The 25,798-nt window shown below is 39.1% G+C and overlaps 1 protein-coding gene across 8 annotated transcripts in view; it reads left to right on the top strand.

Annotated features, from left to right (window-relative positions):
* The window catches only part of SMAP1 (small ArfGAP 1), a 161,699-nt gene that overhangs the window by 67,608 nt on the left and 68,293 nt on the right, over positions 1–25,798 (top strand). For 5 of the 8 annotated variants that reach the window (XM_044776978.2, XM_070514610.1, XM_070514611.1 and 2 more), the window contains 2 exons: positions 8,135–8,210; positions 23,405–23,485. In XM_044776978.2, the coding sequence (XP_044632913.1) occupies positions 8,135–8,210; positions 23,405–23,485 (157 nt within the window). The remainder of the gene's footprint in view (positions 1–8,134; positions 8,211–23,404; positions 23,486–25,798) is intronic. The other 3 variants (XM_044776980.2, XM_044776979.2, XM_070514614.1) reach the window with 1 other exon arrangement.

The raw sequence follows: 25,798 nt of genomic DNA, 5'->3' as shown, positions 1-25,798 counted from the left end.
TTTAGACTATTTTTAGAGATTTGGTTTGTGAGCATCTTGAGTATTTTTTAAGCTCATTTCTGAAGGGATTTTCTTTGATCACTTCTATGTGATAGTTATATTTACGTGAAGCAATTTGGCATGCATTCATTTAAAAGGCAGCTTGCACATTTAGTGTAAGTGGATGTGCTGAAGTAACTTATGCTGGCATTTATTACTGACATTCTGTCTCCGTCATAGGTTGCACACTGTTTGCTTTACAGATCTGCCCTAATGAATGAATAGAATGTTTTCTCATAGGCTTGTTAGGATGTCTTGCACATTTGTTAAATATAAAATCATTTGATTCTATAGGATTTCTCAAACTCATATTGAAGCTTGACAAAGCAGCTCATCAAAATTGTGCTGCTTTATAAATAAATTGATGGTAGGTAATTGTGATTCTACCCAAGGGTGGCATTTGTAGTTTTGACAATAAAATGTAGTTTCTTAAAGATCAGTTATATATTACTCATTTGTATACTAAAACAGTTTGTGTGGTCAGTGAAAAAAATGTTATCTTTTCTCATGCAGAGATAGAGGCTGTTAATTTCTGTTTTCGTATTTGTCCAGAAACCTTCTAAGTTATAGTCAAAAAGTTAGTATTTGTATTTGGCCTTTTCTGTTTTTGCTCCTCCCACCTCCTTCCCACAAATTTAGCAATCTGATATCCAGGGCGACTTTATTATAGCAGGATCCTAGGGTAAGGGTGGGAGGAACATTTCAGGCATAAAAAATTGTGTGAGGAAACATGGCATTTTAGGGATTTAATGTGACAAGATTTAAGTTTTATGGGGCACGTGGCAGAAGAAGCTAGTTTTCCAGATTGTGAAGGGTTTTCAATAGTATACAGAGGAGTTTGGACCTCATTTCATTGCTCCAGAGGGTTGAAGGAGTTGAAAAGCCATGAAGGCTTTGGAAGCAGGAGAAACAGCAGAAACGTTAACTTCTTCCACAGGGGAGATTCGTTGGAGGAGGTCTTGGAGTCGGAGAGACCACGTAGAATACTGGTGCAGCCCTGGACTGGGCAGTGACGAGGATGGAGCCACACATGGCGTTGAGAGTGGACAGGAAGGACGGGGAGAGCAGGAGCAATGGCCTGGGTTCAGATTGGCCTGCTTCTGAGGAGGACACTGAGGTGACCCTAGACGTTCTGGTTTAGCTGAGGTTCTGTGGGTGAGGTGGAGCTTAGTCACCAGGAGAAGGCACTCAGTGCCAGATGCAGGTTTAAGGGTTAGAAATGAAAGTTAGTGAGTCATGTTTCGTTACTTTGGGCAGGTTCTGGAGTCTGTTGCACATGTTCATGGAGAAACCCACCCCGGAGCTGGAAACGTGAATCTGGACACTAGAAGGAAGCAGGACATGCAGTGCAGGTTGGAGAGTCACTTAGCATGTAGGCAACAGGAGAGTGCTGGGCGAAGTTACGTTTAGGGCGGTGGTCTTTTATTGTTTTGGGGGGTCTTATTGCGAATTTTGGGAATGCTGTTTTCCTTCTCTGAAAAATGAAGGCCTAGGGCAGAGTCCTGGGGACCAGAGCGTGGTGGAAGGAAATACAGCAGAGCAAATGACTAATGTCCTAGGTGGTTGTTACCAGCTGCTTGCTAGTTGTAGTGATTTATTCCTCCTGTTTCTGCTCCTCACCCCCAAGCCTGAGCTGATATACATGAGCCCTAAAATTGAGGAATCCCTTTTCTGGAAGTGTTTGTGTATGTTGGGGTGGGGAGAGGTTGGTTTGGTTTGAGTTGGGATTTTTGGACTTCCGTTGAATATTATTGGGTAAATTACTTGAGGTTCTTGAAATTTTTGGTAGTATCTGTGATGTGGTACCTTGTGGATGAAAGCAGCTTCCAAGTTTTTTAATCCTTCACCATGATTCCATGTTGTTTTGAATAAGCCTTGAAGACATTCAGGGAAGGACAGTATAGCTTCCTGGTGTCTTCTTATATGGAGCCTCCCTACGCACCATTTTGAATGTGTTGGTAGGAATACTATTTCTTAAGTAATTACCATCAGTTTTATTTTGACCCTCATAGACGTTAAGGATTAATGAGGTAGAGTTATTAATGTTGATATTTTTGCTATGTTTTTGAGTGGTTCGTCCTTATCTAAAAATTTCAGGAGAGATGAGATTTTTACAGTAAATTGATTAGTGTCTGGTATCAGTCAATCCTTGATCTTTGACACAGTGAAGATATAATGGAAACAACAGCTGCAGTGGCTTTACTGCTTAATAAGGGTTTGCTCTGTGCCAAGCACTGAGCTTGGCACTTTATGTACATTATCTTTTTTAAGTCTCAAAATAACTCAGTGAGATAGAGCCTAATGTTTTCATTTTTGGCAGGGGAGAGGGCAGGATGCTCAGAGAGCTGTTGAGACTTCCCCAGCCTCCAGACTTCCCTCCAGTATGGGGCACTTGATATTATTTAATGGTGATAGTCTGAGTAAAATCAGTGTTGCCACATATGAGACTTGATGGCCTTGAACAATAGATAAGCTTCTACCTTGGCACTCTTTGCAGCTAGGTCATAAGGTGTAGGTGAAGATTTCGGCTTTTGAGTCCCTGGTGTGACTCGTGTCAGCCTTTTAGGTTACGCGTATTTCTGCTACTGTTAGCTCAAGCATGCTTATTTTGATTTGTCAAACTGAATGTTACTACTTCTAAAGCATTTACAAATCATGCTCATATTTATATGAGGTGCTGACCTCTTACTGTTCACAAAAACGTAATCTAGTGGTTGTCAGAAACTACTCTAAGAGGGATTTTGTCTAAACAAATTTGAGATATGTGATTACTAATAATAAGAGTATAAGATGATGTCTCTTGGACCATACGACCAGCCTCTTTATCTAATATAATACTGTTTCCTTAAAAATTTTTTTGCCTTTGTTATTATAGCCACATCACTTTTATCCCTCTGTTTAATTATGAAACACTGTGACTTGGATGTTTTATTAGAGAGACTAGTAAGAAAACCAGTCCCCTTTTTCTTTCTTTCCTGAGTCACTCTAATGCTCAGTGCTCTTTGAAAAGCCTAACATCTCTGCCCTTTTATTGGTTTATATGTAGTCATCTCATCCCTAGAGGCAAGTGAACCGAACTGAGTGTAACTCACATAGTATGGGACCTCACTGCGTTCTTAACAATGGGTCACTTTTTAAAGCTTTACAATTTATACAGGTTATGCAGAAGCTGCTGTGAAAGTGTAATTTCTCATGTGAGATGTGGTTAATTATAGGTTGCATGTTCTAGTGCAGGACAAATGACAAGGCTGTACACTAAGGCTTTCAATATTAGGATATTTCGTCTTACTAAAGATTTCCCAGTCTTGCGTCACTCCATCGTATATGGGGTCCATCACTGACTGAGCGTCGTTGCGCGGTGTGCTGTGGGGTCCCTTGGTTCCATGAGCTCTCTTGTGTGCCAAAGCCGATCACGAGTTCTTCTCTCAGCTTTTGGAAGTTTTACTACTGTCAGTTGTATTTGTCTGGAACTGAAAGATTGTGCTCTTGGGAGTAGATATTAGTTGAATTGTCTTTTAAGTGGTATCTTTAAAGAAAGGAAAGCATCTTAAAATACATGTTAAAAGATGAAAGACATAGTAATGTTAAAATTTTTCTGGGCTTATATAGTACCATTTATTACTTTTGAGGACAGGCACAATTAAGGGTACTGTACTGAAGGATTTTAACTATAGGCATGGGAAAGATTCTGGGGTATTTTGTTGTTTGTTTACTAAATCCCAAATCAACCACTTAAACTTGAATTGAATTAATATATTCCTTGCCTTGGTTCTCTGAAAATATTATTGTTCTATTTCTAATTTATTTTTGGTCATATTATCGATCTCTCTCCGTATAACTAAGTCCTTATGTCTCAAATGACACCTGGAGACTGGAAAATGAAGTTGAATATTTCCTGGTCTCCAAATTTGTTGGTTCTTTTATTGTTGTTCCTCATTCGCTCACCTGTTTAAACTCAATGATGTGTGAGCCATCTTAGCCCTTCACGCAGTAGCTGCTGTCCGTCTCCTCCCTACAGTGAGTCCTCTGGTTTAAAAGATTTGCCTATCAAAATAGGTTTATTAATAATAAGAGCTAGAAATTAATCACACGCATTATGTGCCATGCACTGTGCTTAGTTCTTTACACAGCAGCTGATTGAATTCTTAACAGTAACGCTGTGAAATGTCTTAGCGTCATCTCTGTTTTACAGATGAGAAACTGAGATACAAAGTTATATATAAACACAAAAGCTAGCTTCATTTATTGAATGCTTACTGTTTGTTAGGTACTGTGCTAAGTGCTTTCTGTATGTTATCCCCAAAACTCTCAACAGCTTTGAGACATGAGCTATTCTCTTTCTTCTGCATCTAGACATGGGCTCAGTACCTTAGCTAACCTCAAGGTCACACTGTCTGCCAGTTAAATAACAAGTGCCTCCTGGTACCACAATGGCAGTGTACGTTGGAGACCATCTTCTTTGCGAATTGGCATTACAGTCAACATATAATGGAAAATTATTGTCAGAATTTCCCTTGAAAAGTCCTTGAATTATCATAATGACAGTTTGCAGACACAGAGACCCTCTATAAATCCGACTTAGCTGTCTTTGCCATCGAGTGTTGGAACAGAATTCAGAAATCTGTAACTTCAAACCCGTGACCCAGCTCTCGTTTTGGTAGAGTTTTATTGGAACACAGCCATGCTCCTTCACTTTCGAATTTTCTCTGGCTGCTTGGGAGCTGCAAAGGCAGAGTTGAGTAGTCGCCACATAGACCAACTGTCCTGCAAGCCTCAGATACTCTCTGGCCCTTTAAGAAAAATATACTGACCCTGGAATAAATCATTGTTTCTTTGAGTGAGTTAGCAGTGAAATACTGGCTTGCATTTGGGACCTTGTACAAAAATATATAAGGAGTGCATGGTACGTTCTTAAGAGGCATGTAGGAACTGAGAGCAACCAAGGACATCGCATGCTCCCTAAACCACAGCCCTTCCTCAGGCGACTTGTGTGGAATTTTAAAGGTTCACTTTGTGCTGTGCTTTGATTGCTTTTTAAAAGGTTATGTTTATGTTAATAATTAACAAGTAAGTTCTCCTGCCCTAATTCTTTGTTTTATTTTATTGTATTTTTTATATCCTTGAAAAACAGATCAATTTTCGTCTCATATAATTTTTTTAAATTGCTTACTTCTAGATAATTTCTGAGAGCGTTTCTTATCATAAGCAGAAACATTTGAATTACTTATATAAAATGCGTTAAGCGTAAATTAAGATTTCACTGATAGATCTATGTCTGAAAATACACAGCAACATATCATTTCACCAGATGTTACTATTGTTTTTCAGTCCAAAAGATTATATACTTAAAATGTTTGCCTTTTTCAAATTCAGTATTTATAAACCATCATAATTTCAATATTTTACTTTTATTATTGGTTGTTAAAATATATACTGTATTTCTAACCTTACTGAGTTTTCTAGTAGTAGTTTTTTGGTGATAAACAGTGATCTTTTCTTTGTTATAAGCATTTCATAAATGAGAATAGTGAAATCTTTTCAAGCTTTAATATGTAGTACACTACACAAGATCCAAAATAAACTGTTGTTTCTGTTTTTTTTTTTTTATTTTTTATTTATTTTTTTTATTTTTAAAGATTTTATTTTTTTCCTTTTTCTCCCCAAAGCCCCCCGGTACATAGTTGTATATTCTTCGTTGTGGGTCCTTCTAGTTGTGGCATGTGAGACGCCACCCCAGCATGGTCCGACGAGCAGCGCCACGTCCGCGCCCAGGACCTGAACCAACGAAACACCGGGCTGCCTGCAGCGGAGCGCGCGAACCCAACCACTCAGCCACGGGGCCAGCCTCCCTGTTGTTTCTGTTTTTAAGCAGGAAAAATATCAGTGTTATTCTCCTCTCAGATATTTAAATATAAAAATTATACTTTAAGAATTTAGATTTCTAAAAATATTCTTTAGTTAAAAAATTATATACATATTATGTTATATAATATTTTTATACAGTTTTTAAAAACAGTAAATATAAAATATTTTTTCTCTTCCCTTTCACGGAGGTAAATAGTTGTCACTATAAAGAAAATTGCTTGAATCATCCACATTCATACACCTCCTCCAAAGGGCCAGCTTTTTTGTGTCATTATTTCCTATTAGGAAAATGTAATATTGAAATTGGATTTACAGTTATGAGCAAATTTAGCATTTAGCTAATTTGTGAAATATTTTGAATAAAATAACGTTTTATTGCATTTTATGAAAATCTTGGCATATTTGTGATAATTTTTTGATATTGAGTTGGCTGCCAAAATAACTCAATAAGCACATAAGTATCTAAATATTCATGTCCCTAAATAAGCAGCCTTATAGTCTCCAAGGCTACCTTGAAAGCAAAGGCACCCTCCACATTTGACATTCTTCTCTGGTTTTTGAAGCATTTATTATCATGAGTGGAAATAAATTGATTCACAAAGGAACTTGTGATGACCGATAACATTCTGAAAAGGCAAATGTCAGACATTCCTAGTTTTGAATCACAGCTCTCCCTTGTGTTGTAGAATCGAAGAACTTAAACTTTCTATGCCTTAGTTTTAGTCGTGAAATGGCACCTACGTTATAGGTTGTCAAGAGGAGAAAAAGAGATAATCTAAAGTACCTTCCACATACTCAGCTTGCAGAAAAGTGACTTTAAAAATGGCCTTCAGTCGTTCAGCTTACTTCATAACCTGGACGTTTAGATTTCCTGTCCTACTTGCCTTCCCTGGCCTGCTCTGTGAGCTTTCGTAGTGCCCAGCTCTTGAGTGTCCAGGGTGTGGTGGCCCGCCAGCTCTTTCTGTGACCTGTTGACTCAACTGTCAATGTAAAAGGCTTTTGTAACTTCTGATAAGTGTATTGTTTTGCTGCTGCAGGTCACTTCTTTTGAATAGAAGGATGTCTTAACTTGTTATTCACTCAGAGATTGTGTTTCATTGTAATTCATTTCTTTTGTAATTCTATGGATTTTATTTTATGCTTTATTTATTACTTTTTTTTGAGGAAGATGAGCCCTGAGCTAACGTCCACCACCAGCCCTCCTCTTTCTCCTGGGGAAGACTGGCCCTGAGCTAACACCTGTGCCCATCTTCCTCTACTTCATATGTGGGACGCCACCACAGAATGGCTTGATGAGTGGTGTGTAGGTCCGCACCCAGGATCCGAACCCCAGGCTGCTGAAGTGGAGCACATGAACTTAACCACTGTGCCACAGGGCCAGCCCTATGTTTTATGCTTTAAAAAGCACTATCCCAGAAGGGAGTCCACAGGCTTGATCTGGCTGACAGAGCGATTCGTGATGTAAACAGGTTCAGAATCCCTGATGGAAGAATTCCCATTTCAGTGGAATGTGCTAAAGCAGATGCTGAGTGGTAAGCGGAGTCGTCTCTATCAGACAACTCAGAATTCTCGAATTCCACTAGAAGTGGCTCACTCTATCAATGGATAAAAGCTCATCCAGCCAACTTCAAAAAAATTAAATGGTGCCAGCCTTGGTTTTAGCATCTTGACTTCTCCATTCCTCAGCTTTGCCAGAAAAAAATTGGTTGCCATTCTTCTAATACACAGCGATTCCTCATGATATAGCCAGAGGCAGCCCTGCACGTTGGGACAGAACATAAGTATTGAAATCACAACTGTCTAATCTTTCCAAGTGACCATTGTTCCTCGTGGATGTGGAAATGATAATATGCACGTTGCTGGGTGGGGACTGCCAGTGGGTATTAGCTGCTTTTCTTATATTGAAAGTCTGAAATGAACCTTGGTTAAATTTAGAGTTTGGTTGGGGGTGAGGGCTGAGGAGTGTGATGCAGTTTGAGGAGTGTGGTTACTTTTCTTTCTAGAACTGGGTTGAGTGGTTTTGTTGAATGGGGAAAATTTCTTGAACGATACTTTATTTTGACAGAGAAAAAAGTAAGTTACAGAATTTAGTCACAAAAGGAGTGTGGGAAGAAAGCACAGACTGAGGAGTAGGAAAATGGAATTTGGAGTCTGGCTCTGTGGAGAGGATGAGTACAGGGGGTGTACCTGTTATGGAACTCATGCTTTTCCTTAAGTTATCTGTTTTCAGAGCAGTGGAGTTTTTCATCAGAGACAAATACGAAAAGAAGAAATACTATGATAAAAATGCTATAGCTATTGCAAACGTAAGTAAAACCTTCATCTCTATCACCAATTGATGATGTTTGTTGAATAGATTCAAACTTTTAACATACAGTACAACTTAATGTATTCCTTGTAAAAATATACTAGTTACATACTTTTCAAAATTTGAATTTTGGAATTTTTGTCGCATGATGTTAATAAGCTCTCAGAAAGCAGATCTCTTGATAATATTGAGTATATTCTAAGTAAGAGTCTAATAACTTCTTAAATGGCATTTGATTAAATTAATTTTATGAAATTTGCAAAAAAATAAAGCCACTAATTGAGAAAAGGGGAGAGAGAAAATGGTTTTACTAGATTGTGGAGATGAATGAAAAAGAAGAAATGTCAGATTTATCTTCCCTTCAGGGCTTTGGTGGATCTGCCCAGAATAAGTGGATTAAAACATGGCATTTTAGTTGGTTATTCTGAAGCATTTTGGTACGTAATAGTTGAGACCTTTGCTATGTGTTCAAATATGTTTTATCACTGTTTCTTTTAGTTTTGCTTTCTGATTAAATTTTCCCATCCCAGTTACTTACTGTTTAAAGCTAACTGGCTGTGTTGTCGCAGTCATTTTTTTTGGCCTTTGATTCCTAGATTGATAAGCTATAAATCAGCTAATCTTGTGGCTAGTCCTGTCGAGCAGTTTAGAGACAATCATTTCATTTCATTTTGCATGCAAACTGGGGTTTCCTTTTCAGTCCATATGGAGGAGCAATATACTAAAAAACTCAATCAAATACTAACAAAGTAAGGATATTTTAATATATTGTCTTTGACCATGAAAATAAATTTCGTTAAAAAATGTTTAAAGTATCATTACTGTCTTTTCTGGAGCAAAGATATCCTATGTGTAGAGTTTGGGTACATTTACAGTGGATGTAGGAGAGGAAATCTTTTGAAAGATTGATAAAAATGGACACTGTTGAGAATGATATTTATAATGTCCGTAAAATTAAGTTTAGTTATATCTTTAGGGGGAAAAAAGGACTAACTTTAAGAAATAAGTAACATATTTTCATAGGAAATTTTAAATCGTTTTAGTATATTTTATAAAACATACTGCTTTACATTAAACACCGTTTAAAAAAATCCTAAAGATTTGTTTTTTATTATATCTATATTTATAGTATTATTTTCTTCTTGGCAACAATTTAGAAATTATTTTTATGTAGTAAAGTATAGGAAAACAGTTTATCTTTGGGTGATTGCTGTCGTTATGAAATTGTTTTTTTCCTTAGGTGTAATATAGTATTATGCTTAGTTAAGAGAATCGCTTCTTTCATAAGACATGTCTGCTGGGATAAAATATTTAGGATCAAGTGTTATGATATCTGTAACTCACTTCTGAATGGCTCAGTGAAACCTGACAGCTGAGGTGTAGGGGAGAGAGACTGTGTGTGTGATCGCATACGCCCATAGGGAGAGAACAAAGTGGCTTAACGTTAACATTTAATGAATATTAGTAAAATTTGTAGAGGTATTCATTCTACTATGTTTTATATTTTTTGTAGACCTGAAAATAAAAATTCCATGATAAAAGATTGTATGCTCTTGAGTTTATAGTATTGATGTAATGAAAATTCAGAAAAGTTCACAAAAATCCCATTTAACCCAAGGGAAAATGTATTCTACTTATTCATTCATAAGCAAAATAATGTTCTAAAAAGTTTATATTATAACAAGTTTAAAATATTTCTTCCTCTTTCATGGCAGTCAGTGTTCAAGTAATTGCTAACTTTATGTGTTAAAGAATTACATTGTATGTTTATAGCCAGTGTTTTACCTTCAATAACAGAGTGAACATTCATTTAAGTAGTAGTTTTGATGACTTACTATGGTCACAGTTTCCTAGGATGCTAAAGCAAGGAGGATGTGACCTTTGCTCTCAGAGAGATTTAATTTCATGGTGGGGATGAGACCAGGTTAAAAAATAAACATAGCATGAGACGAAATAGAAGTATCTGATTCCTAAGGTACTTACGGAGTAAGAGGGCACTTAAGGGGCTGTCTCAGGAGAGACAGTTTGAAGACCAGTTGTACCCCGACACAGAGATGTCTTGCATGCCTGTTAAGCTTCATGCACTGGGACTCCTGTGTTACATGGCTCCAGATTGCTTTACCGTTAGAGCTTCCCTATCTGGCTTTTAGAATTTTCCTATCTCCTTTTATTTTAGCTGTCATCTTTTAGTGCTGCCAGTATCTGTTACTGCTCTTATTTTCCTATTTTCTACAAGAGTCCAGGCCTGAAGGGGACCCTGTTTCTGTCTGTAAGGCAGTAATTTCTTAACCCTTTTTATAAAACCACTGATAAAATCCTTGCCCTTCTGAAACATAAACCTTTCGGAATGTTATGGCAAAATACCAAGCAATAAACTACAGCAAAACAGTGGTGAAGTCTTGCCCTTTTCCTGAAATCTTGCCCCCCACCTCCCAGGCCGTCTAAGGTGCCTGTGAACTAGGCCATGGGAATCCATCATGCAGAGTGTGAGGGGCAAGGATGGGACTTCCCTCATCCTAGGGATTTATTTGTAGATGTGAAGAGTGGCTTCAGCGAATGTTAACAACCATGGTGTCTGGTTGTGTGGACGTGGTACTCCTGAGAAAGCAGGGGGGGTTGTGTAAGCCGCTTTTGTGGAGGGCACTGTAAGCATGAATTAAGGGACGAGGCTTAAAGGGGACAAGCGAATTCAGATAAAGACAAATACAAAGGAAAATATGTTACAAGTAGAAGTGTTTTTGTACTAGAATTTTTACTAGCTTGTAGCATCAAAAGGAAAAAAGATATTTTATTTCTTCTGCATATTTAAAAGTAACTGCATGGTGCTGGACGCCAGCATGGTCATATCACGTTAACCCTCAGTACTGCCCTTCATCGGTCCCCGGATCTGTGCCAGCCTCTTGTTTTGAAACTACATGTGGAATGACAGAGTTGGCCTGTCGAAGTTCCCTTGGATTGTTCTTTCCTTTGTTTGTTCATTTAGGCATGCAACAAACAAACGTTACTGAATGTATACCACGTGCAGGGCACTGAGATTGAAATGATATGATCTTAGTCCAAAAGTAGCTTACTCTCAAACATTGTCAACGTGTAAGGTACATGTACAATGAACTCTGCTCTAAAGCAGAATGTGGTAACCGTTAGAAGAATAAAAGTGCTATGGGAACACAAGTGTAGGCAGCACTAGGTAATTTCCACTGGTAGAATTCTTAAAGGAGTTATGTTTGAGATTATTCTTAATAGAAAAGTAGGATTTCAGCAAAGAGAACATGGGATGAGTGCTGATAATGCAGGAAGGACATTTCAGGCTGAAGGGACATTTTATCCCTTCTTTGCCAAAGTGAGATGAGGAGGAAAGAGAGGTCAGGTGTATCATTTGGCGTTTGGGTTTGGTGAGTAGTCCACAAGCGTGCTTGTCTCGTGAGTGTGAAAGAGGGCTCTCTGGGTGGGCAGATGAGGAGAGAAAGTGAGGAAATAAGTCTGGAAAGGCAAGTAGGGATTGTATGAAGAACTCAAATGCTAGACTGCCCAGGATTTTCCACTTTTTTTGAGTAAGGGATGGTTATTGTATTAGTTTTGCCATTTAAGAAATTGCTAGAAACTTGGTGACTTAAAACGACACACGTTTACTGTTTCTGTTGGTCAAGACTCTGGGTGTGGGTTAGCTGAGTTCTCAGCTCGGGCTGTCACTAGGCTGAAATCAGAGTTGGCCAGGGGTGTGATCTTCTCTGAGGCTCCTGTCTTCTTCCAAGCTCACGGTTGTCAGGATTCATTTCCTCTGGCTGCGTGGCTGAGGTCCTGTGTTCTTACTAATGCTGGACAGTTGGATGGAGACCACTCTCAGTTCCAAGGAGCCGCCCTGAGGTCCTTGCCAGAGAACCCCATCCTCTTACAACATGGCAGCTTACTTTTTCAAGGTCAGTTGGAGAATTCCTCTCACACTTCAAATGTCCTCTTTCAGGAAGGGGCTGGTCCTTTTAAGGGCCCATCAGATGAAGCCAGGTACACTCAGAATAGCTCCCATTTGAGTAATCCTCCATCAGCTGTTTTGGGATCTTAATTATAGCTGCAAAATTTCTTCACATTTGTCATATAACAAACTAAACCAGGGAGTGAGGCCATCATATTCATAGTCCCGCCCACACTCAAGGGGAGGGCATTATACTGGGGGTGGGAATTTGGGTGGCCATCTTAGAATTTTCTGTACCACACTGATGCAGAATGAGTCTGCCCTCCCTGGTTGTTCCTTAATTGCATAAGTGATAGGGGAAATTTGAAAAGCTTAGAGCACAGAAATCTGCCCATCTGTCTTCTCCCCTCCCCTCCTTAGTTGGTGATGAGTCACAAGGAAGCACAGTGATAAAGTGAGCTCCTAGGAGGCCTTGAGGAGATGGGGCTGTACTCTGCCGTATTGTTTGCTCTTTTCCATCAGCACCTTTTCTCTCTCCCTCTCCCTCTCCTGCCTCTTCCCCACGTATTTCTGTCTTCACATTATTTATTTGCTGTCATAATGATCAAAACAAAAAGAAAATCTATTAGAGCAGCAAAATGTATAGGTAACTCTAACTATTTAGTCCTGACTCCCTAACTTCCTCACTTTTGTCTTGGAAAAACAGCTAATAATCTTTGGGAATTGGTGACTTTAAAATGAGCATTCGCTTGTTCTTGTTTCAGTTTATCTTAGGTTTCTTGCCTCCTTTACCACTTCTCGTCCCTCAGAAATAATCTGTGAACTCAGTTTGAGTACATACTTGAGTTTCAGCACACAAAGGTTTTAATCCTCCAGTCTGAATTTCACACAAAATTGCTTTTCCAATCAGTTGCCGTATAATTATTATATAAAAAGTTTAAAAATAGTGGAGTTTTCATTTGTTTTATATATATGTGTGTAAACTAAAGTTAAATTCATTATTTCAACTTAGAAATCATTGTAGAAACAATGTGTAAGGTATTATAATAAAAATGAGATAGCACTAGTAATTTTTATTAAGTTCTGTTTACAATGAACTGATGATTATATAATTCATTATTTAAGATACATGAACAGTAATTTCAAGACAGTGTGAATTGCAATGAATTTTAGATGACCTTCAAGATAGGGAGGAGAGAACAGAGATTGGGACGTCAGCAACATGGCGTCATGAGCTCACCCAGGACTCTCTCCCCTCCAAATTACAACTAAAAAGAGCAGCTGCTTTCCAACCAAAAAAGCAATCCTAATAACAGAAATAGAGACCCACAGCAGCCAAACGACGGAAGGCAGAGAGGCTGGAACCGCCCTCGGAGGAGCTGCAACGGGGTAGGAGAGAACTTCGCTCCTGCCCCTAGAGACTGGGATCGCTGCCACGGGGGAGGGGCCGTGTGTCTGGGGATCGTCCAGGACTCCCACGCCTGTGCAGCGAAACCCTGTAACGGGAAACCTTTCGCATGGGGGAGCCCCAGCAAGCCAGGGCCCTGGGAGACCAGGAACTGAGAGCTGATCCAATACCGGTGGGCGTGAGTGAAAGTGCCCCTCCTCCCCCAACCCACGCTGGGCGCAGCCATCTTGGCTGAAGGCGCGGGTCTCAGAAAACAAGCCTCTCGACCCGCATCTAGTGGCGATAGGCTGTAACTGCAGCTGAATAATAACATCATGTGCAAAAACCGCTCCTCTACCGTCCAGCAATTTATAAAAGCTCCAGTCCAAAAGGAAAACAATAAAAATACAGAAGTAGGTCCTGAGGGCTTGGAAATGGGTAAACTAAGTGAAAAGGAGTTCAAAATAGCTATCCTCAAAATATTCATTGAGGTAAAGGGAAATATAGAGAAACAAGTCAACGAGTTCTGGAGTTACTTCACAAAAGAGATCGAAATTATAAAGAAGAATCAATTAGAAATACTAGAGATGAAAAATACAGTGGATCAGATAAAACAGAATACGGTTTCCCTGAATGCCCGTGTAGACACCATAGAGGAACAAATTGGCATAATTGAAGATAGACAGGCTGAATGGCTCCAGACAGAGGAAGAAAGAGAACTAAGAATTAAAAAAACTGAAGAAAATCTCAGAGAAATAGCTGACTCAATGAGAAAATTCAACTTAAGAATCATTGGAATTCCTGAGGGCGTGGAAAAGGAAAATGGCTCAGAAAGTGTGCTCAATGAAATAATAGAAGAAAACTTCCCAAATCTAGGGATTGAGAGAGAAATGTGTGTGGAGGAAGCTTTCAGATCTCCTAGATTTGTCAATGTAGAAAGACGTACTGCAAGGCACATAGTAGTAAAAATGGCAAAAATGAAGGACAAAGAAAGAATACTCAGGGCAGCAAGGAAGAAGAAAATAACCTACAAATGAACCCCTGTCAGAGTTTCAGGGGATTTCTCTACAGAAACCTTACAAGCTAGGAGAGATTGGAGTGACATATTAAAAACTTTAATGGATAAAAATCTTCAGCCAAGAGTACTGTATCCACCAAAAATATCCTTCAGATATGAGGGAGAAATTAAATCTTTTCCAGACAAACAAAAGCTAAGGGACTTCGTAGTCACACAACCTCCACTACAAGAAATCCTCAAGAAGGCTCTCATACCTGAAAAAGGGAAAAAAGAGAGTAAGGGGTCACCAAACACAGAGTAGGGAGACAAATAGATAGAATCTGAATGGGATAGCAAATATTCAACTATAGCATTAGGATAAAGGGAAGGAAATCACCAAAGCAAAGACAATCTTATCACTCTAACCACAAACTCACAACACAAGTTGGAATAAGAGATGAAAATAATAATTTAGGAGGGGAGGAAGAAAGGGACTGAAACAGTCTAGGCTAAGGAAGTAAGAGACTACCAGAAAATGGAGTATGTTATACACGAGATTCTGAATACAAACTTCAGGGTAGCCACCAAACTGAAAAACAGAAGAGAGACACAAAACATAGATAAGGAAAAATCTAAGAAACCTAGTATAAGAAATTGCAGAAGTCAATGAGTAGGCTAAAACATACAGGATGAGAAACAAAGGAAACACAGGAAAACCGGAAAATGAGCAACAGAATGACAGCATGAAGCCCTCATGCATCAATACTCACCCTCAATGTAAATGGATTGAACTCTCCAATAAAAAGACACAGAGTGGCAAAATGGATTAAAGAACAAGATCCAACAATTTGTTACCTCCAGGAAACACACCTCAGCTCCAAGGACAAACACAGGCTCAGAGTGAAGGTGTGGAAGACAATACTCCAAGCTAATAGCAAACAAAAGAAAGCAGGTGTCGCAATACTTATATCAGACAAAACAGACTTCAAGATAAGGCAGGGAAAGAGAGGCATAGAGGGCCAATATATAATGATCAAAGGGACACTTCATCAAGAAGAAATAATGCTTATAAATATTTATGCACCCAAAACAGGAGCACCAAAGTGCATAAAGCAACTATTAACAAACCTAAAAGAAGATATCAAAAATAAGACAATAATAGTAGGAGACCTCAACACCCCACTCACATCAATGGGCAGATCATCCAGACAGAAAATCAACAAACAGTGGAGCTGAACGAAAAGCTAAAACAGTTGGACTTAATAGACATATATAGAACACTCCATCCAAAAACAGCAGAATACACATTCTTCTCAAACGCGCATGGAACATTCTCAAGGATAGACCATATGTTAGGAAACAAGGCAAGCCTCTACAAATTTAAAAAAATTTAAATAATAACAAGCATCTTCTCCGATCATAATGCTATAAAACTAGAAATTAATTACAAGAAAAAAGCTGAGAAAGGCACAAGGATGTGGAGACTAAACAATATGCTGTTGAACAAGCAATGGATCATTGAAGAAGTTAAAGACAAAATCAAAAAATACCTGGAGACAAATGAAAATTATAACGTGCCGTACCAGCTCATATGGGATGCAGCAAAAGCTGTATTAAGAGGAAAATTCATTGCAATTCAGGCACACCTTAACAAACAAGAAAAATCCCAAATCAGCAATCTTAAACTACACCTAACTGAATTAGAGAAAGAAAAACAAACAAAGCCCAAAGTCAGCAGAAGGAGAGAAATAATAAAAATCAGATCAGAAATAAATGCTATTGAAACAAAAAAGGCAGTAGAAAGGATCAGTGAAACAAAGAGCTGGTTCTTTGAGAAGATAAATACAATTGGCAAACCCCTAGCCAGACTTACAAAGAAAAAAGGAGAGAAAGCTCAAATAAACAAAATCAGAAATGAAAGACAAGAAATAACAACAGACTTCACAGAAATACAACGGATTATAAGAGAATACTACGAAAAACTATATGCCAGCAAAATGGATAACCTAGAGGAAATGGATAAATTCTTGGACTCCTACAATCTCCCAAAGCTCACTCAAGAAGAAGCAGACAATTTGAACAGACCAGTCACAAGGAAAGAGATTGAAACAGCCATCAAAAGCATCCCAAAGAATAAAACCCCAGGACCAGATGGCTTTTCTGGGGAATTCTACCAAACTTTCAGAGAGGATTTAATACCTCTCCTTTTCAAGCTATTCCAAAAAATTAGGGAGGATGGTACACTTCCTAACACATTCTATGAAGCCAACTGATACCAAAACCTGACAAAGACAGCACAAAAAAAGAGAACTACAGGACAATATCACTGATGAACATAGATACAAAAATTCTCAACAAAATTTTGGCAACCTGAATACAGCAATTCATCAAAAGGATCATATATCACGATCAAGTGGGATTCATACCAGGGACACAGGGATGGTTCAGCATCCACAAATCAATCAACGTGATACACCGCATCAACAAACTGAGAAATAAAAACCACATGATCATCTCAATAGATGCAGAGAATGCATTTGACAAGATCCGACAGCCATTTATGATAAAAACTCTGAACAAAGTGGGGCTAGAAGGCAACTACCTCAACATAATAAAGGCCATATGACAAACCCACAGCCAACATCATCCTCAGTGGGCAAAAACTGAGCACCACCCCCTGAGAACAGGAAGGAGCCAAGGATGCCCTCTATCACAACTCTTCTTTAACATAGTTCTGGAGGTCCTGGACAGAGGAATCAGGCAAGAAAAAGGAATAAAAGGAATCCAAATGGGGGGTAAGAAGTGAAACTCTAACTGTTTGCAGACGACATGATCTTATATATAGAAAACCCCAAAGAATCCATTGGAAAACTTTTAGAAGTAATCAACAACTACAGCAAAGTTGCAGGGTATAAAATCAATTTACATAAATCAGTAGCATTTCTATACTCTAGTAACGAACTAACAGAAAACGAACTCAAGAACACAATACCGTTCACAATCGCAACAAAAAGAATAAAATACCTTGGGGTGAATTTAACTAAGGAAGTGAAAGACTTATACAATGAAAATTACAAGGCTTTTCTGAAAGAAATGGATGATGACATAAAGAGATGGAAAGACATTTCATGTACATGGATTGGAAGAATAAACATAGTTAAAATGTCCATTCTACCTAAAGCAATCTACAGATTCAACGCCATCCCAATCAGAATCCCAATGACGTTCTTTACAGAAATAGAACAAAGAATCCTAAAATTCATATGAGGCAACAAAAGATCCCGAATTGCTAAAGCAATCCTGAGAAAAAAGAACACAGCTGGAGGCATCACAATCCCTGACTTCAAAACCTACTACAAAGCTATAGTAATCAAAACAGCATGGTACTGGTACAAAAACAGGTGCACAGATCAATGGAACAGAATTGAAAGCCCAGAAATAAAACCACACATCTGTGGACAGCTAATCTTCAACAAAGGAGCTGAGGGCATACAATGGAGAAAAGAAAGTCTTTTCAACAAATGGTGCTGAGAAAACTGGAAAGGCACATGTAAAAGAATGAAAATTGACCATTCTTTTTCACCATTCACCAAAATAAACTCAAAATGGATCAAAGACCTAAAGCTGAGACCTGAAACCATAAGGCTTCTAGAAGAAAATGTAGGCGGTACACTCTTTGACATCAGTATTAAAAGGATCTTTTCGGACACCATGCCTTCTCAGAGAAGGGAAACAATAGAAAGAATAGACAAATGGGACTTCATCAGACTAAAGAGCTTCTTCAAGGCAAATGAAAACAGAATTGAAACAAAAAAACACCCCACTAACTGGGAAAAAATATTTGCAAGTAATATATCCGACAAAGGCTTAATATCTACAATATATAAGAACTCACACAACTCAACAACAAAAAATTAAACAACCTCATCAAAAAATGGGCAGGAGACATGAACAGACTTTTCTCCAAAGAAGATATATGGATGGCCAATAGGCACACGAAAAGATGTTCATCATCGCTGAGCATCAGGGAAATGCAAATCAAAACTACACTAAGATATCACCTTACACCCATTAGAATGACAAAAATAACTAAAACAAATAGTAACAAACGTTGGAGAGGTTGTGGAGAAAAAGGAACCCTCATACACTGCTGGTGGGAATGCAAACTGGTGCAGCTACTATGAAGAACAGTATGGAGATTCCTCAAAAAATTAAAAATAGAACTACCATATGATCCAGCTATTCCACTACTGGGTATCTATCCAGAGAGCTTGAAGTCAGCAATTCCAAAAGTCCTATGCACCCCAATGTTTATTGCAGTATTATTTACAATCGCCAAGATGTGGAAGCAACCTAAGTGCCCATCAACAGATGATTGGATAAAGAAGATGTGGTATATATATTCAATGGGATACTACTCAGCCATAAAACAGAAAAAATCGTCCCATTTTCAACAACATGGATGGACCTTGAGGGAATTATGTTAAGTGAAATAAGCCAGATAGAGAAGGACGATCTCTGTATGACTCCACTCACATGAGGACTTTAAACCTGTGGACAAAGAGAACAGATTAATGGCTACCAGGGGAAAGGGGGCGTGGGGGGTGGGCACAAAGTGTGAAGGGTTGCACCTACAACACGACTGACAGACAATAATATACAAATTTCACAAGATTGTAACCTATCATTAACTCAAAAAATTAAAAAAAGATAGGGAGGAGAAACTTAGATGATTTAAATGTATCTTTAGCTTCTGTGTCTGAGACATACTATGGAATGTAATTGATGTTGGAAATCATATTTTCAAAATGATTTCTGGACTCCTGAAAAACTTGAGCTTCACAATATATTGAAAGCTGAAGAGATAGCCATTTGAGAACGGCTGTGATAAAACCTCCACTTAAAAAAAAAATTCCAAGAATTTCCAAATGGGATAGAAACAGTCTCCTGCTAGCAGTTAATCCGTAAGGTATTTTTCGGTGTTTTGGAGCACCAGATTTTTATTATACCATTATTCTATTAAAAAGAGTGGTAGGAAAAAAAATCATCAGGAAAATAATTTTTTCTTGAAAAGATAGATGGCCATTTTGCCTTATGGGCCTTCAAATAATCATTGCGGTGTTTTCATAATACTTAATAGCTTTTCAAAGTGTATTTACTCACCTTGTCCTGGTAGGCAAGAGTTGCAAACCTGTTTTGCCTGATGAGTTTTTCTTTTGCCAAATCTCAGTGAGTTTGTTCAATTGTACTGCTCTGGCAGTTTCTTCACACATAGTTTACGCTGGTGGTGGCCTGGGGAGGACCCTCTGGGCTGAAGAACTGAAGGAAGGACTGGAACTCATTTATTCCTGAAGGATATCTTTACTGGGTGCCCCTGTGTGTTCTCTCGTGCATGGAGGGGTGGGCGGGCGAAGGTAGGGAACAGAGGAACACTCAGACATGACTACTGAATTTTCTAAGGCCACAGTTCTCTCTCTCTAAAAGTTCTTGAATCCAGTGAAATGGAAGTAACATGTAGTTACAAGATAAATTTTGAATTTGACAATACGTGTAGATAATTTATATGAGATTTCAGAAAAGTATGTAGCCAGCCACTGAACTTGGAAAGGACAGTGATAACTGCCGAGATTGAACCTCCTTTTGGTTTTCCCTCGGAGATGCTGTCTTCCTCCTCTTTTCTTTTTCTCAAAAAAATATTTATGGACACCGGTTGAATGCTAGATGCTAGAGGTGGTGAACAGGCTGCAAGCTGTGTCTGTCTTGGAGAACTTCAGTTGAACAAAGAATCCTGATAAGTAATCAGATCTGTACAAGACAGCGTGTGATAACTTCTGCAGTAGAGAAGTACTAGAGAAAGTGCTTTGGGAGCACCTACAGTGGCTGCTTAACTCAGACTGGAGGGCTGAAGGAATACTTCCTGGAGGAGGCAATGTCAACTCAAAGGATGGGGAGGAACTAACAGAAGTGAGGTATTTCAGGCAGAGGCAACAGCAGGAGCAAAGACCCGTGGAGGCAGGAGAAGCACACTAGAGAGCTGGAACCAGGCTGGACAGCAGTGCAGCCAGGGCAGGGAAGGGTAGAGAGATGAGGTAGATGACATTTGTGGCGTGGCTAAGGAGTGTGGACTCTCCGTTTGTGGTGTGTGAGAGCTAGTTAAGCCTTCTAAGTTGGGACATGCAGGGATCAGATTTGCATTTGAGAACATCATAGTTTGGAGAAGAGCGAGGTTTGGGTGAGGAGACCATTTAGGAGGACTAACCTGGGTGACGGGGGAGACATGGTGGTGATTTCCTGCTGGGTCCCTTCGTGGGGGTGGAGGCAGTGCGTTGAGAGATTTAGAAAGCACACTCAGGAGCACCTGGGGTTTCTCGCCTCTGTGTTTTCCTTTTTCTCTTTCTCCTGCCCTTGTTTGTTCTCTCTCATCTATCTCCTTGTTCTGTAGTGTCTCTTGCTTCCAGTTGTCAATATGTTGACCTCTGTTTCCTCCTTCCTTGCTCACCTAATATATCTTACCTTGCTCATTCACTTTTAAAAGTTCAACTTTACTGAGGCATAATTTACATACAATAAAAGGCAGACAATTTAAGATACAGTTCAGTGAGTTTTGAAAAATACATAGCCCTTGGTAACCATCATCACAATCAGTGTGTGGAACCTTTCCTTCACTCTGAAAGGTTCCTTTCTTCTTCTTACCTCCCACCCCTGGCTCAGATAGATGCTGATGTGCTTTTTATCACTGGAGATTATAGTTGTATTTGCTGGAGTTTTGTAGGAATGGTATTATATACTATGTACTCTTGTGTCTGACTTCTTTCTTTCAGTATGTTTCTGAAATTCATCCCTATTTTTGTGTGTACTATTAGACCATACCTTTTTTATTGGTGGAAATTAGTTCAATTTATGGGTACAGTCGTCCCCCGGTATCTAGGGGAGATTGGTTCCAGGACATCCCCCTCCTCTTTGGATGCCAAAATCCTTGGATGCTCAAGTCCATTATATAAAATGACCTGGTATTTGCATAGAATGTACGCACATCTTCTTGTATACCCTAAATCATCTCTAGATTATTATAGTACCTAATACAATGTAAATGCTGTATAAGTGGTTGCTACACTGTATTGTTTAGGGAATAATGACAAGAAAAGAAGTCTGAAAATGGTCAGTATGGATGCAGCCATCACAGGCCTTTCATCCCACAGTTGGTTGAATCCACGGATGCAGAACCTGCGGGTACAGAATCTGGAAATACGGAGGGCCGACTGTGTAGCCCCAAAACAGTTTGTTTATCCATTCACCTATTGGTCTGCCCCTTGACTTTTCACACGGCTGCTCTACTGAAGAAGTCTCTGCGTTTTTTCCCAGCTGGAACACGATATTAAAGTGTTTTTTTTTTTTTAAATTAAAATGCTTTGCTAGATTACTGATACTTATTGAATAGTTTTTCATTCCTGCTTCTAAATTTTTAAAGTGACCAAATCAGTTTATCATCTTCTTAAAAGGAAAACAAGCACTGTTACAGTGAGTTATCTTGAATTAGTAATCCTCGACATACTAAATGCCCTGTTCCTCTTTTATATTTTTATGTTCAGCTTTTACATGAGTTTGGGCAAAAAGGTCTTTGTGATACAGTAAGGTTCTCATTTTAAGTGATTTTATGTGCTTTTTTGTCTTTTGTTGTCTGCATAAAGTGCAATTAAAGATCTCTGGCAAGTAAATGTCCAACAGGATAAATCAGCCTTGAAGCCAGCCTTTCAGGCACAGTTTGACTTTTTAGACATTTTTTCTATGTGTAGTTTTCATTAGTAAACTGAGTGGCTGGTTTGCAAAACTGTAACAGAGCCGACAAACAGTGTGTAAGGAAAAGACCCCTTAAGTTTGTGCTCTTGGGTTGTGATTCAAGAATTACAGCTGTAACTAAGTTAATAACAAGCAGATTGAGGACTTGTCATCTCACAATGTTATTTTGACTTTACATGATGACCTTTCTATAATAGCACCTTTTGTTTTTAAAAATTCCTCACAAGCACTATTGATATGATAGGGCAATATAGAGACGTCAGTTTTATGGCTCCGGAGGTCTACTGCGCATTCTGTAAACGTGTTTCAATTGTATTTTGGCAGTAAGGAGAGCAGGAAGATAATGCTTCCATTAAAGTGATTACGCATGTAGAAGTTGGGTAGGAAGATGTGTGAAAAGGCTTTTAGATGAAAGCCATTTTCATGTGTAAGTTGCCTCTGCTTCATATATAGCTGTCTTAGAATGCTTTGGGGTAATTCAGCAAATACAGCCCTGGAATGGTGTTTGTGTTAACTGATCTTAAAGAAGGAGGTGTATCAGTTGCTTTATAGGTCCATGTGTTGCTCAGCTGTTATGTTATGTTAATCCACTCTTTTTTTCTCCAAGCCTTTTTTCTGTTTTCTTAAACAGTTGATTAAAACTTTAACTTTTACTATTTCAGCTCTGTTTTATTTTCCATTCTTAAAACAGTTGTTATAAGTAAAAATAAACTCATTTGTGTTCACCTCCTGCTTGGAACAATGTATCTTCATACTTCAGAGCGTTAGTATTTCAGTAGTAACATTGACTAAAAGTGAACCATTGGAAAAACCGTCATTATTTTTCAAATCCTTTTGGTATGATCTTGTCTGAGTACATTTAAATTTTATATCCTAGTGAAATCCATTTAAAGTCATACGCTATTCTTTAATAGATACTTTCAGAAATTTCACATGGAAATTTTAAGAAGCAATACTTTTTTCTTGATGCATTGTTTCCCTTTAACATACTTCTCAGTGCTTCTGTGTTTCAGAAATACATGGGCTTTTGTTTCTTTCCTGTGCCTATCAGTTCTGATTACCTCCTTGTTTTTTCTCCTGACTTTTCATCTGCCTTCACAGATTTCCTCTTCTGATGCTCCTCTTCAGCCTTTGGTATCCTCTCCTTCTCTACAAGCTGCTGCTGAGAAAAACAAGTTGGAGGTACGGCAGTGTTGTCGCAGCTGCATTGTGTAGTGCTCAGGGGTAAATGACCTTGCTTTCATAATGTGCCCTAATGTGAGAGTGCTGTAATAGTTATGTTAAATGTGTTAAATACAGCAGTTTCTGGAATATTTTCCTTTGCCACAGGTAGGATTAAAGGGCTTTAATCTATATTTAATTTCAGAATGACTGATTTATTGGTACCATAGATAGATCTCAACATTTAAGAAGCAATTAGTTTTTTGTTGTTTCCGTTACTACCTTATACTTGCAGGAACTTTTTTATAGTTGCTGTTGAATTCTTTTGACTTATTAGGAAAGTCTTTGATTAAAAATGTGTTTTCCTATCGTTCAGTTGTTACAAGCACTTGAACAAAATTCATGTAGTTTGTTTTTTTACACAATAGTACCCATCATACAGATACGCTATGTGTAGTATAAAATCATCAGTGATTGTTAGAATGTGCTGGGGGTAGGTGAGTTAGGGTGCATGATACTATCATTATGGATTTTTAAAGCCATCCCTACAGATATTTGAGGGTTTTAATTTTTTTTGGCTCTTTACCTTTTTTCTTTTGTTATAAAGACCTTAACGAATTAGTTTGAGACATTCTTTCAGGCAACCCTTTTTCTGTATCTACTCCTCGATAAGTGGTGTGCTAGATGTGGGGATACAAAGACAGATAAGACAGAGCCCCTGCCCCCAAGGAGCTTGCAGTCTAGTGGAGGAGAGGAGGTCGCTGTGCTGAGGTTCTGCTGCAGTGCGCCGCTGCTGTGACTGACGTCCGCTCACTGCTGCTGCTAATGCAGGAGGATGCATGTTAGTGAGGATGGTCCATCACGCCGCTTCTTTGCTAAACTGGACTGATAATGTCTAGAAAGATCGTATCTAAAGGATTTTTGCACATCTCATTTATTCACTTATAAAGCAGGGGTAATATTACTTAGTGCGTGAAGTGGTTGTGAGAATTAAATGGGTCAGAATGGTGTCTGGCACCTAGTTGGGTTCAGTAAATACTGGCTGCTCTAAGGAAGAAGAGCATGATGATGAGCAGCTATGCTCCACTTGCAGCCATGAGTGCTGAGACTCGAGCTGGGCTTGGTTGCCTCTCTGCCCTGCCCCCCTCGGCCCTGCCGCTAGATGAGCTGTGTTGCTTTGTGCATTACTTTCCTAAGGTTTCGTTTCTTCATTTGTGTTTTCTTTTTTTTTTTTTTGAGGAAGATTAGCCCTGAGCTTACTACTGCCACTCCTCCTCTTTTTGCTAAGGAAGACTGGCCCTGAGCTAACATCTGTGCCCATCTTCCTCTACTTTATATGTGGGATGCCTGCCATGTCATGGCTTTGCCAAGTGGTGCCATGTCCGCACCCGGGATCTGAACTGGCGAACCCTGGGCTGCTGAGAAGTGGAACGTGCGAACTTAGCCACTGCGTCACCGGGCCGGCCCCTGTTTCTTCATTTGTAGAACAAGAACAGTGACTTCCTTTTTTGCTAAGGGAAGTTCGCCCTGAGCTAACCTCCGTGCCAGTCTTCCTAGTCTGTTTTGTATGTGGGTCGCCACCACAGCGTGGCCACCGAGGAGCGGTACAGGTCCACGCCCAGGAACCGAACCCAGCCGCCACAGCAGAGCGCACCGAACTTAACTGAGTTTTTCAGCAACAGTCATTGTAAAAATGAAATAGACAGTAAGGTGCTCATCACAGTGCCTGGCCCATGGGAGCTTTTATTCCATCTCTTGTGTTATGGCCTAGGAATTGCCAGTGTTATCTTCCCAGATTTACAAATAGCAAAAAGTCTGCTCTTGAGAGAGGCTGTGTCGAACACCATTTTAAAGGCACAGGTGCGAACACAGCCTTTGGGCCTTTTGATTGAGTTTTGTGTGTGTGTTATTCTGCCTTTCCTAGGGTCGTCAGCATCTCTTTTCGTGTCTGCTGCCGGGACGCTGAGGTCTGGGGCAGTGCTCAGTTCAGTTGTCATCCCATTCTAGGTTTCTGGCATCTCTTCCCTCTAAATGCCTGATGAGTACTCTTTGCTTAGTCTTTATTCTTGTTTCCTTCTTGGTATTTCCGTGGCCCTTAGGTTTATAATATTGTGTCCTGTTTCATCTTTCTTGGAAATCCAAATTGTGAACATTGTATTACCAGTATAGTTTACCCAGACTGGATTGAATTAAGTTCACTAACTAGGCAGCTGGCTCTGGTCCTCAAGCATCTTTAACATTTTCTTCATGAGAAAATTATTGTATTTGCCCTTTTTATAATCACAACACTATAGTAATGGACCGAAAATATTTTGTGATATTTTAAAAAATTGA

Source organism: Equus asinus, chromosome 8 (genome assembly GCF_041296235.1).
Source record: "Equus asinus isolate D_3611 breed Donkey chromosome 8, EquAss-T2T_v2, whole genome shotgun sequence".
Classification (NCBI taxonomy): domain Eukaryota; kingdom Metazoa; phylum Chordata; class Mammalia; order Perissodactyla; family Equidae; genus Equus; species Equus asinus.
This window is presented reverse-complemented; position numbering and strand designations above follow the sequence as displayed.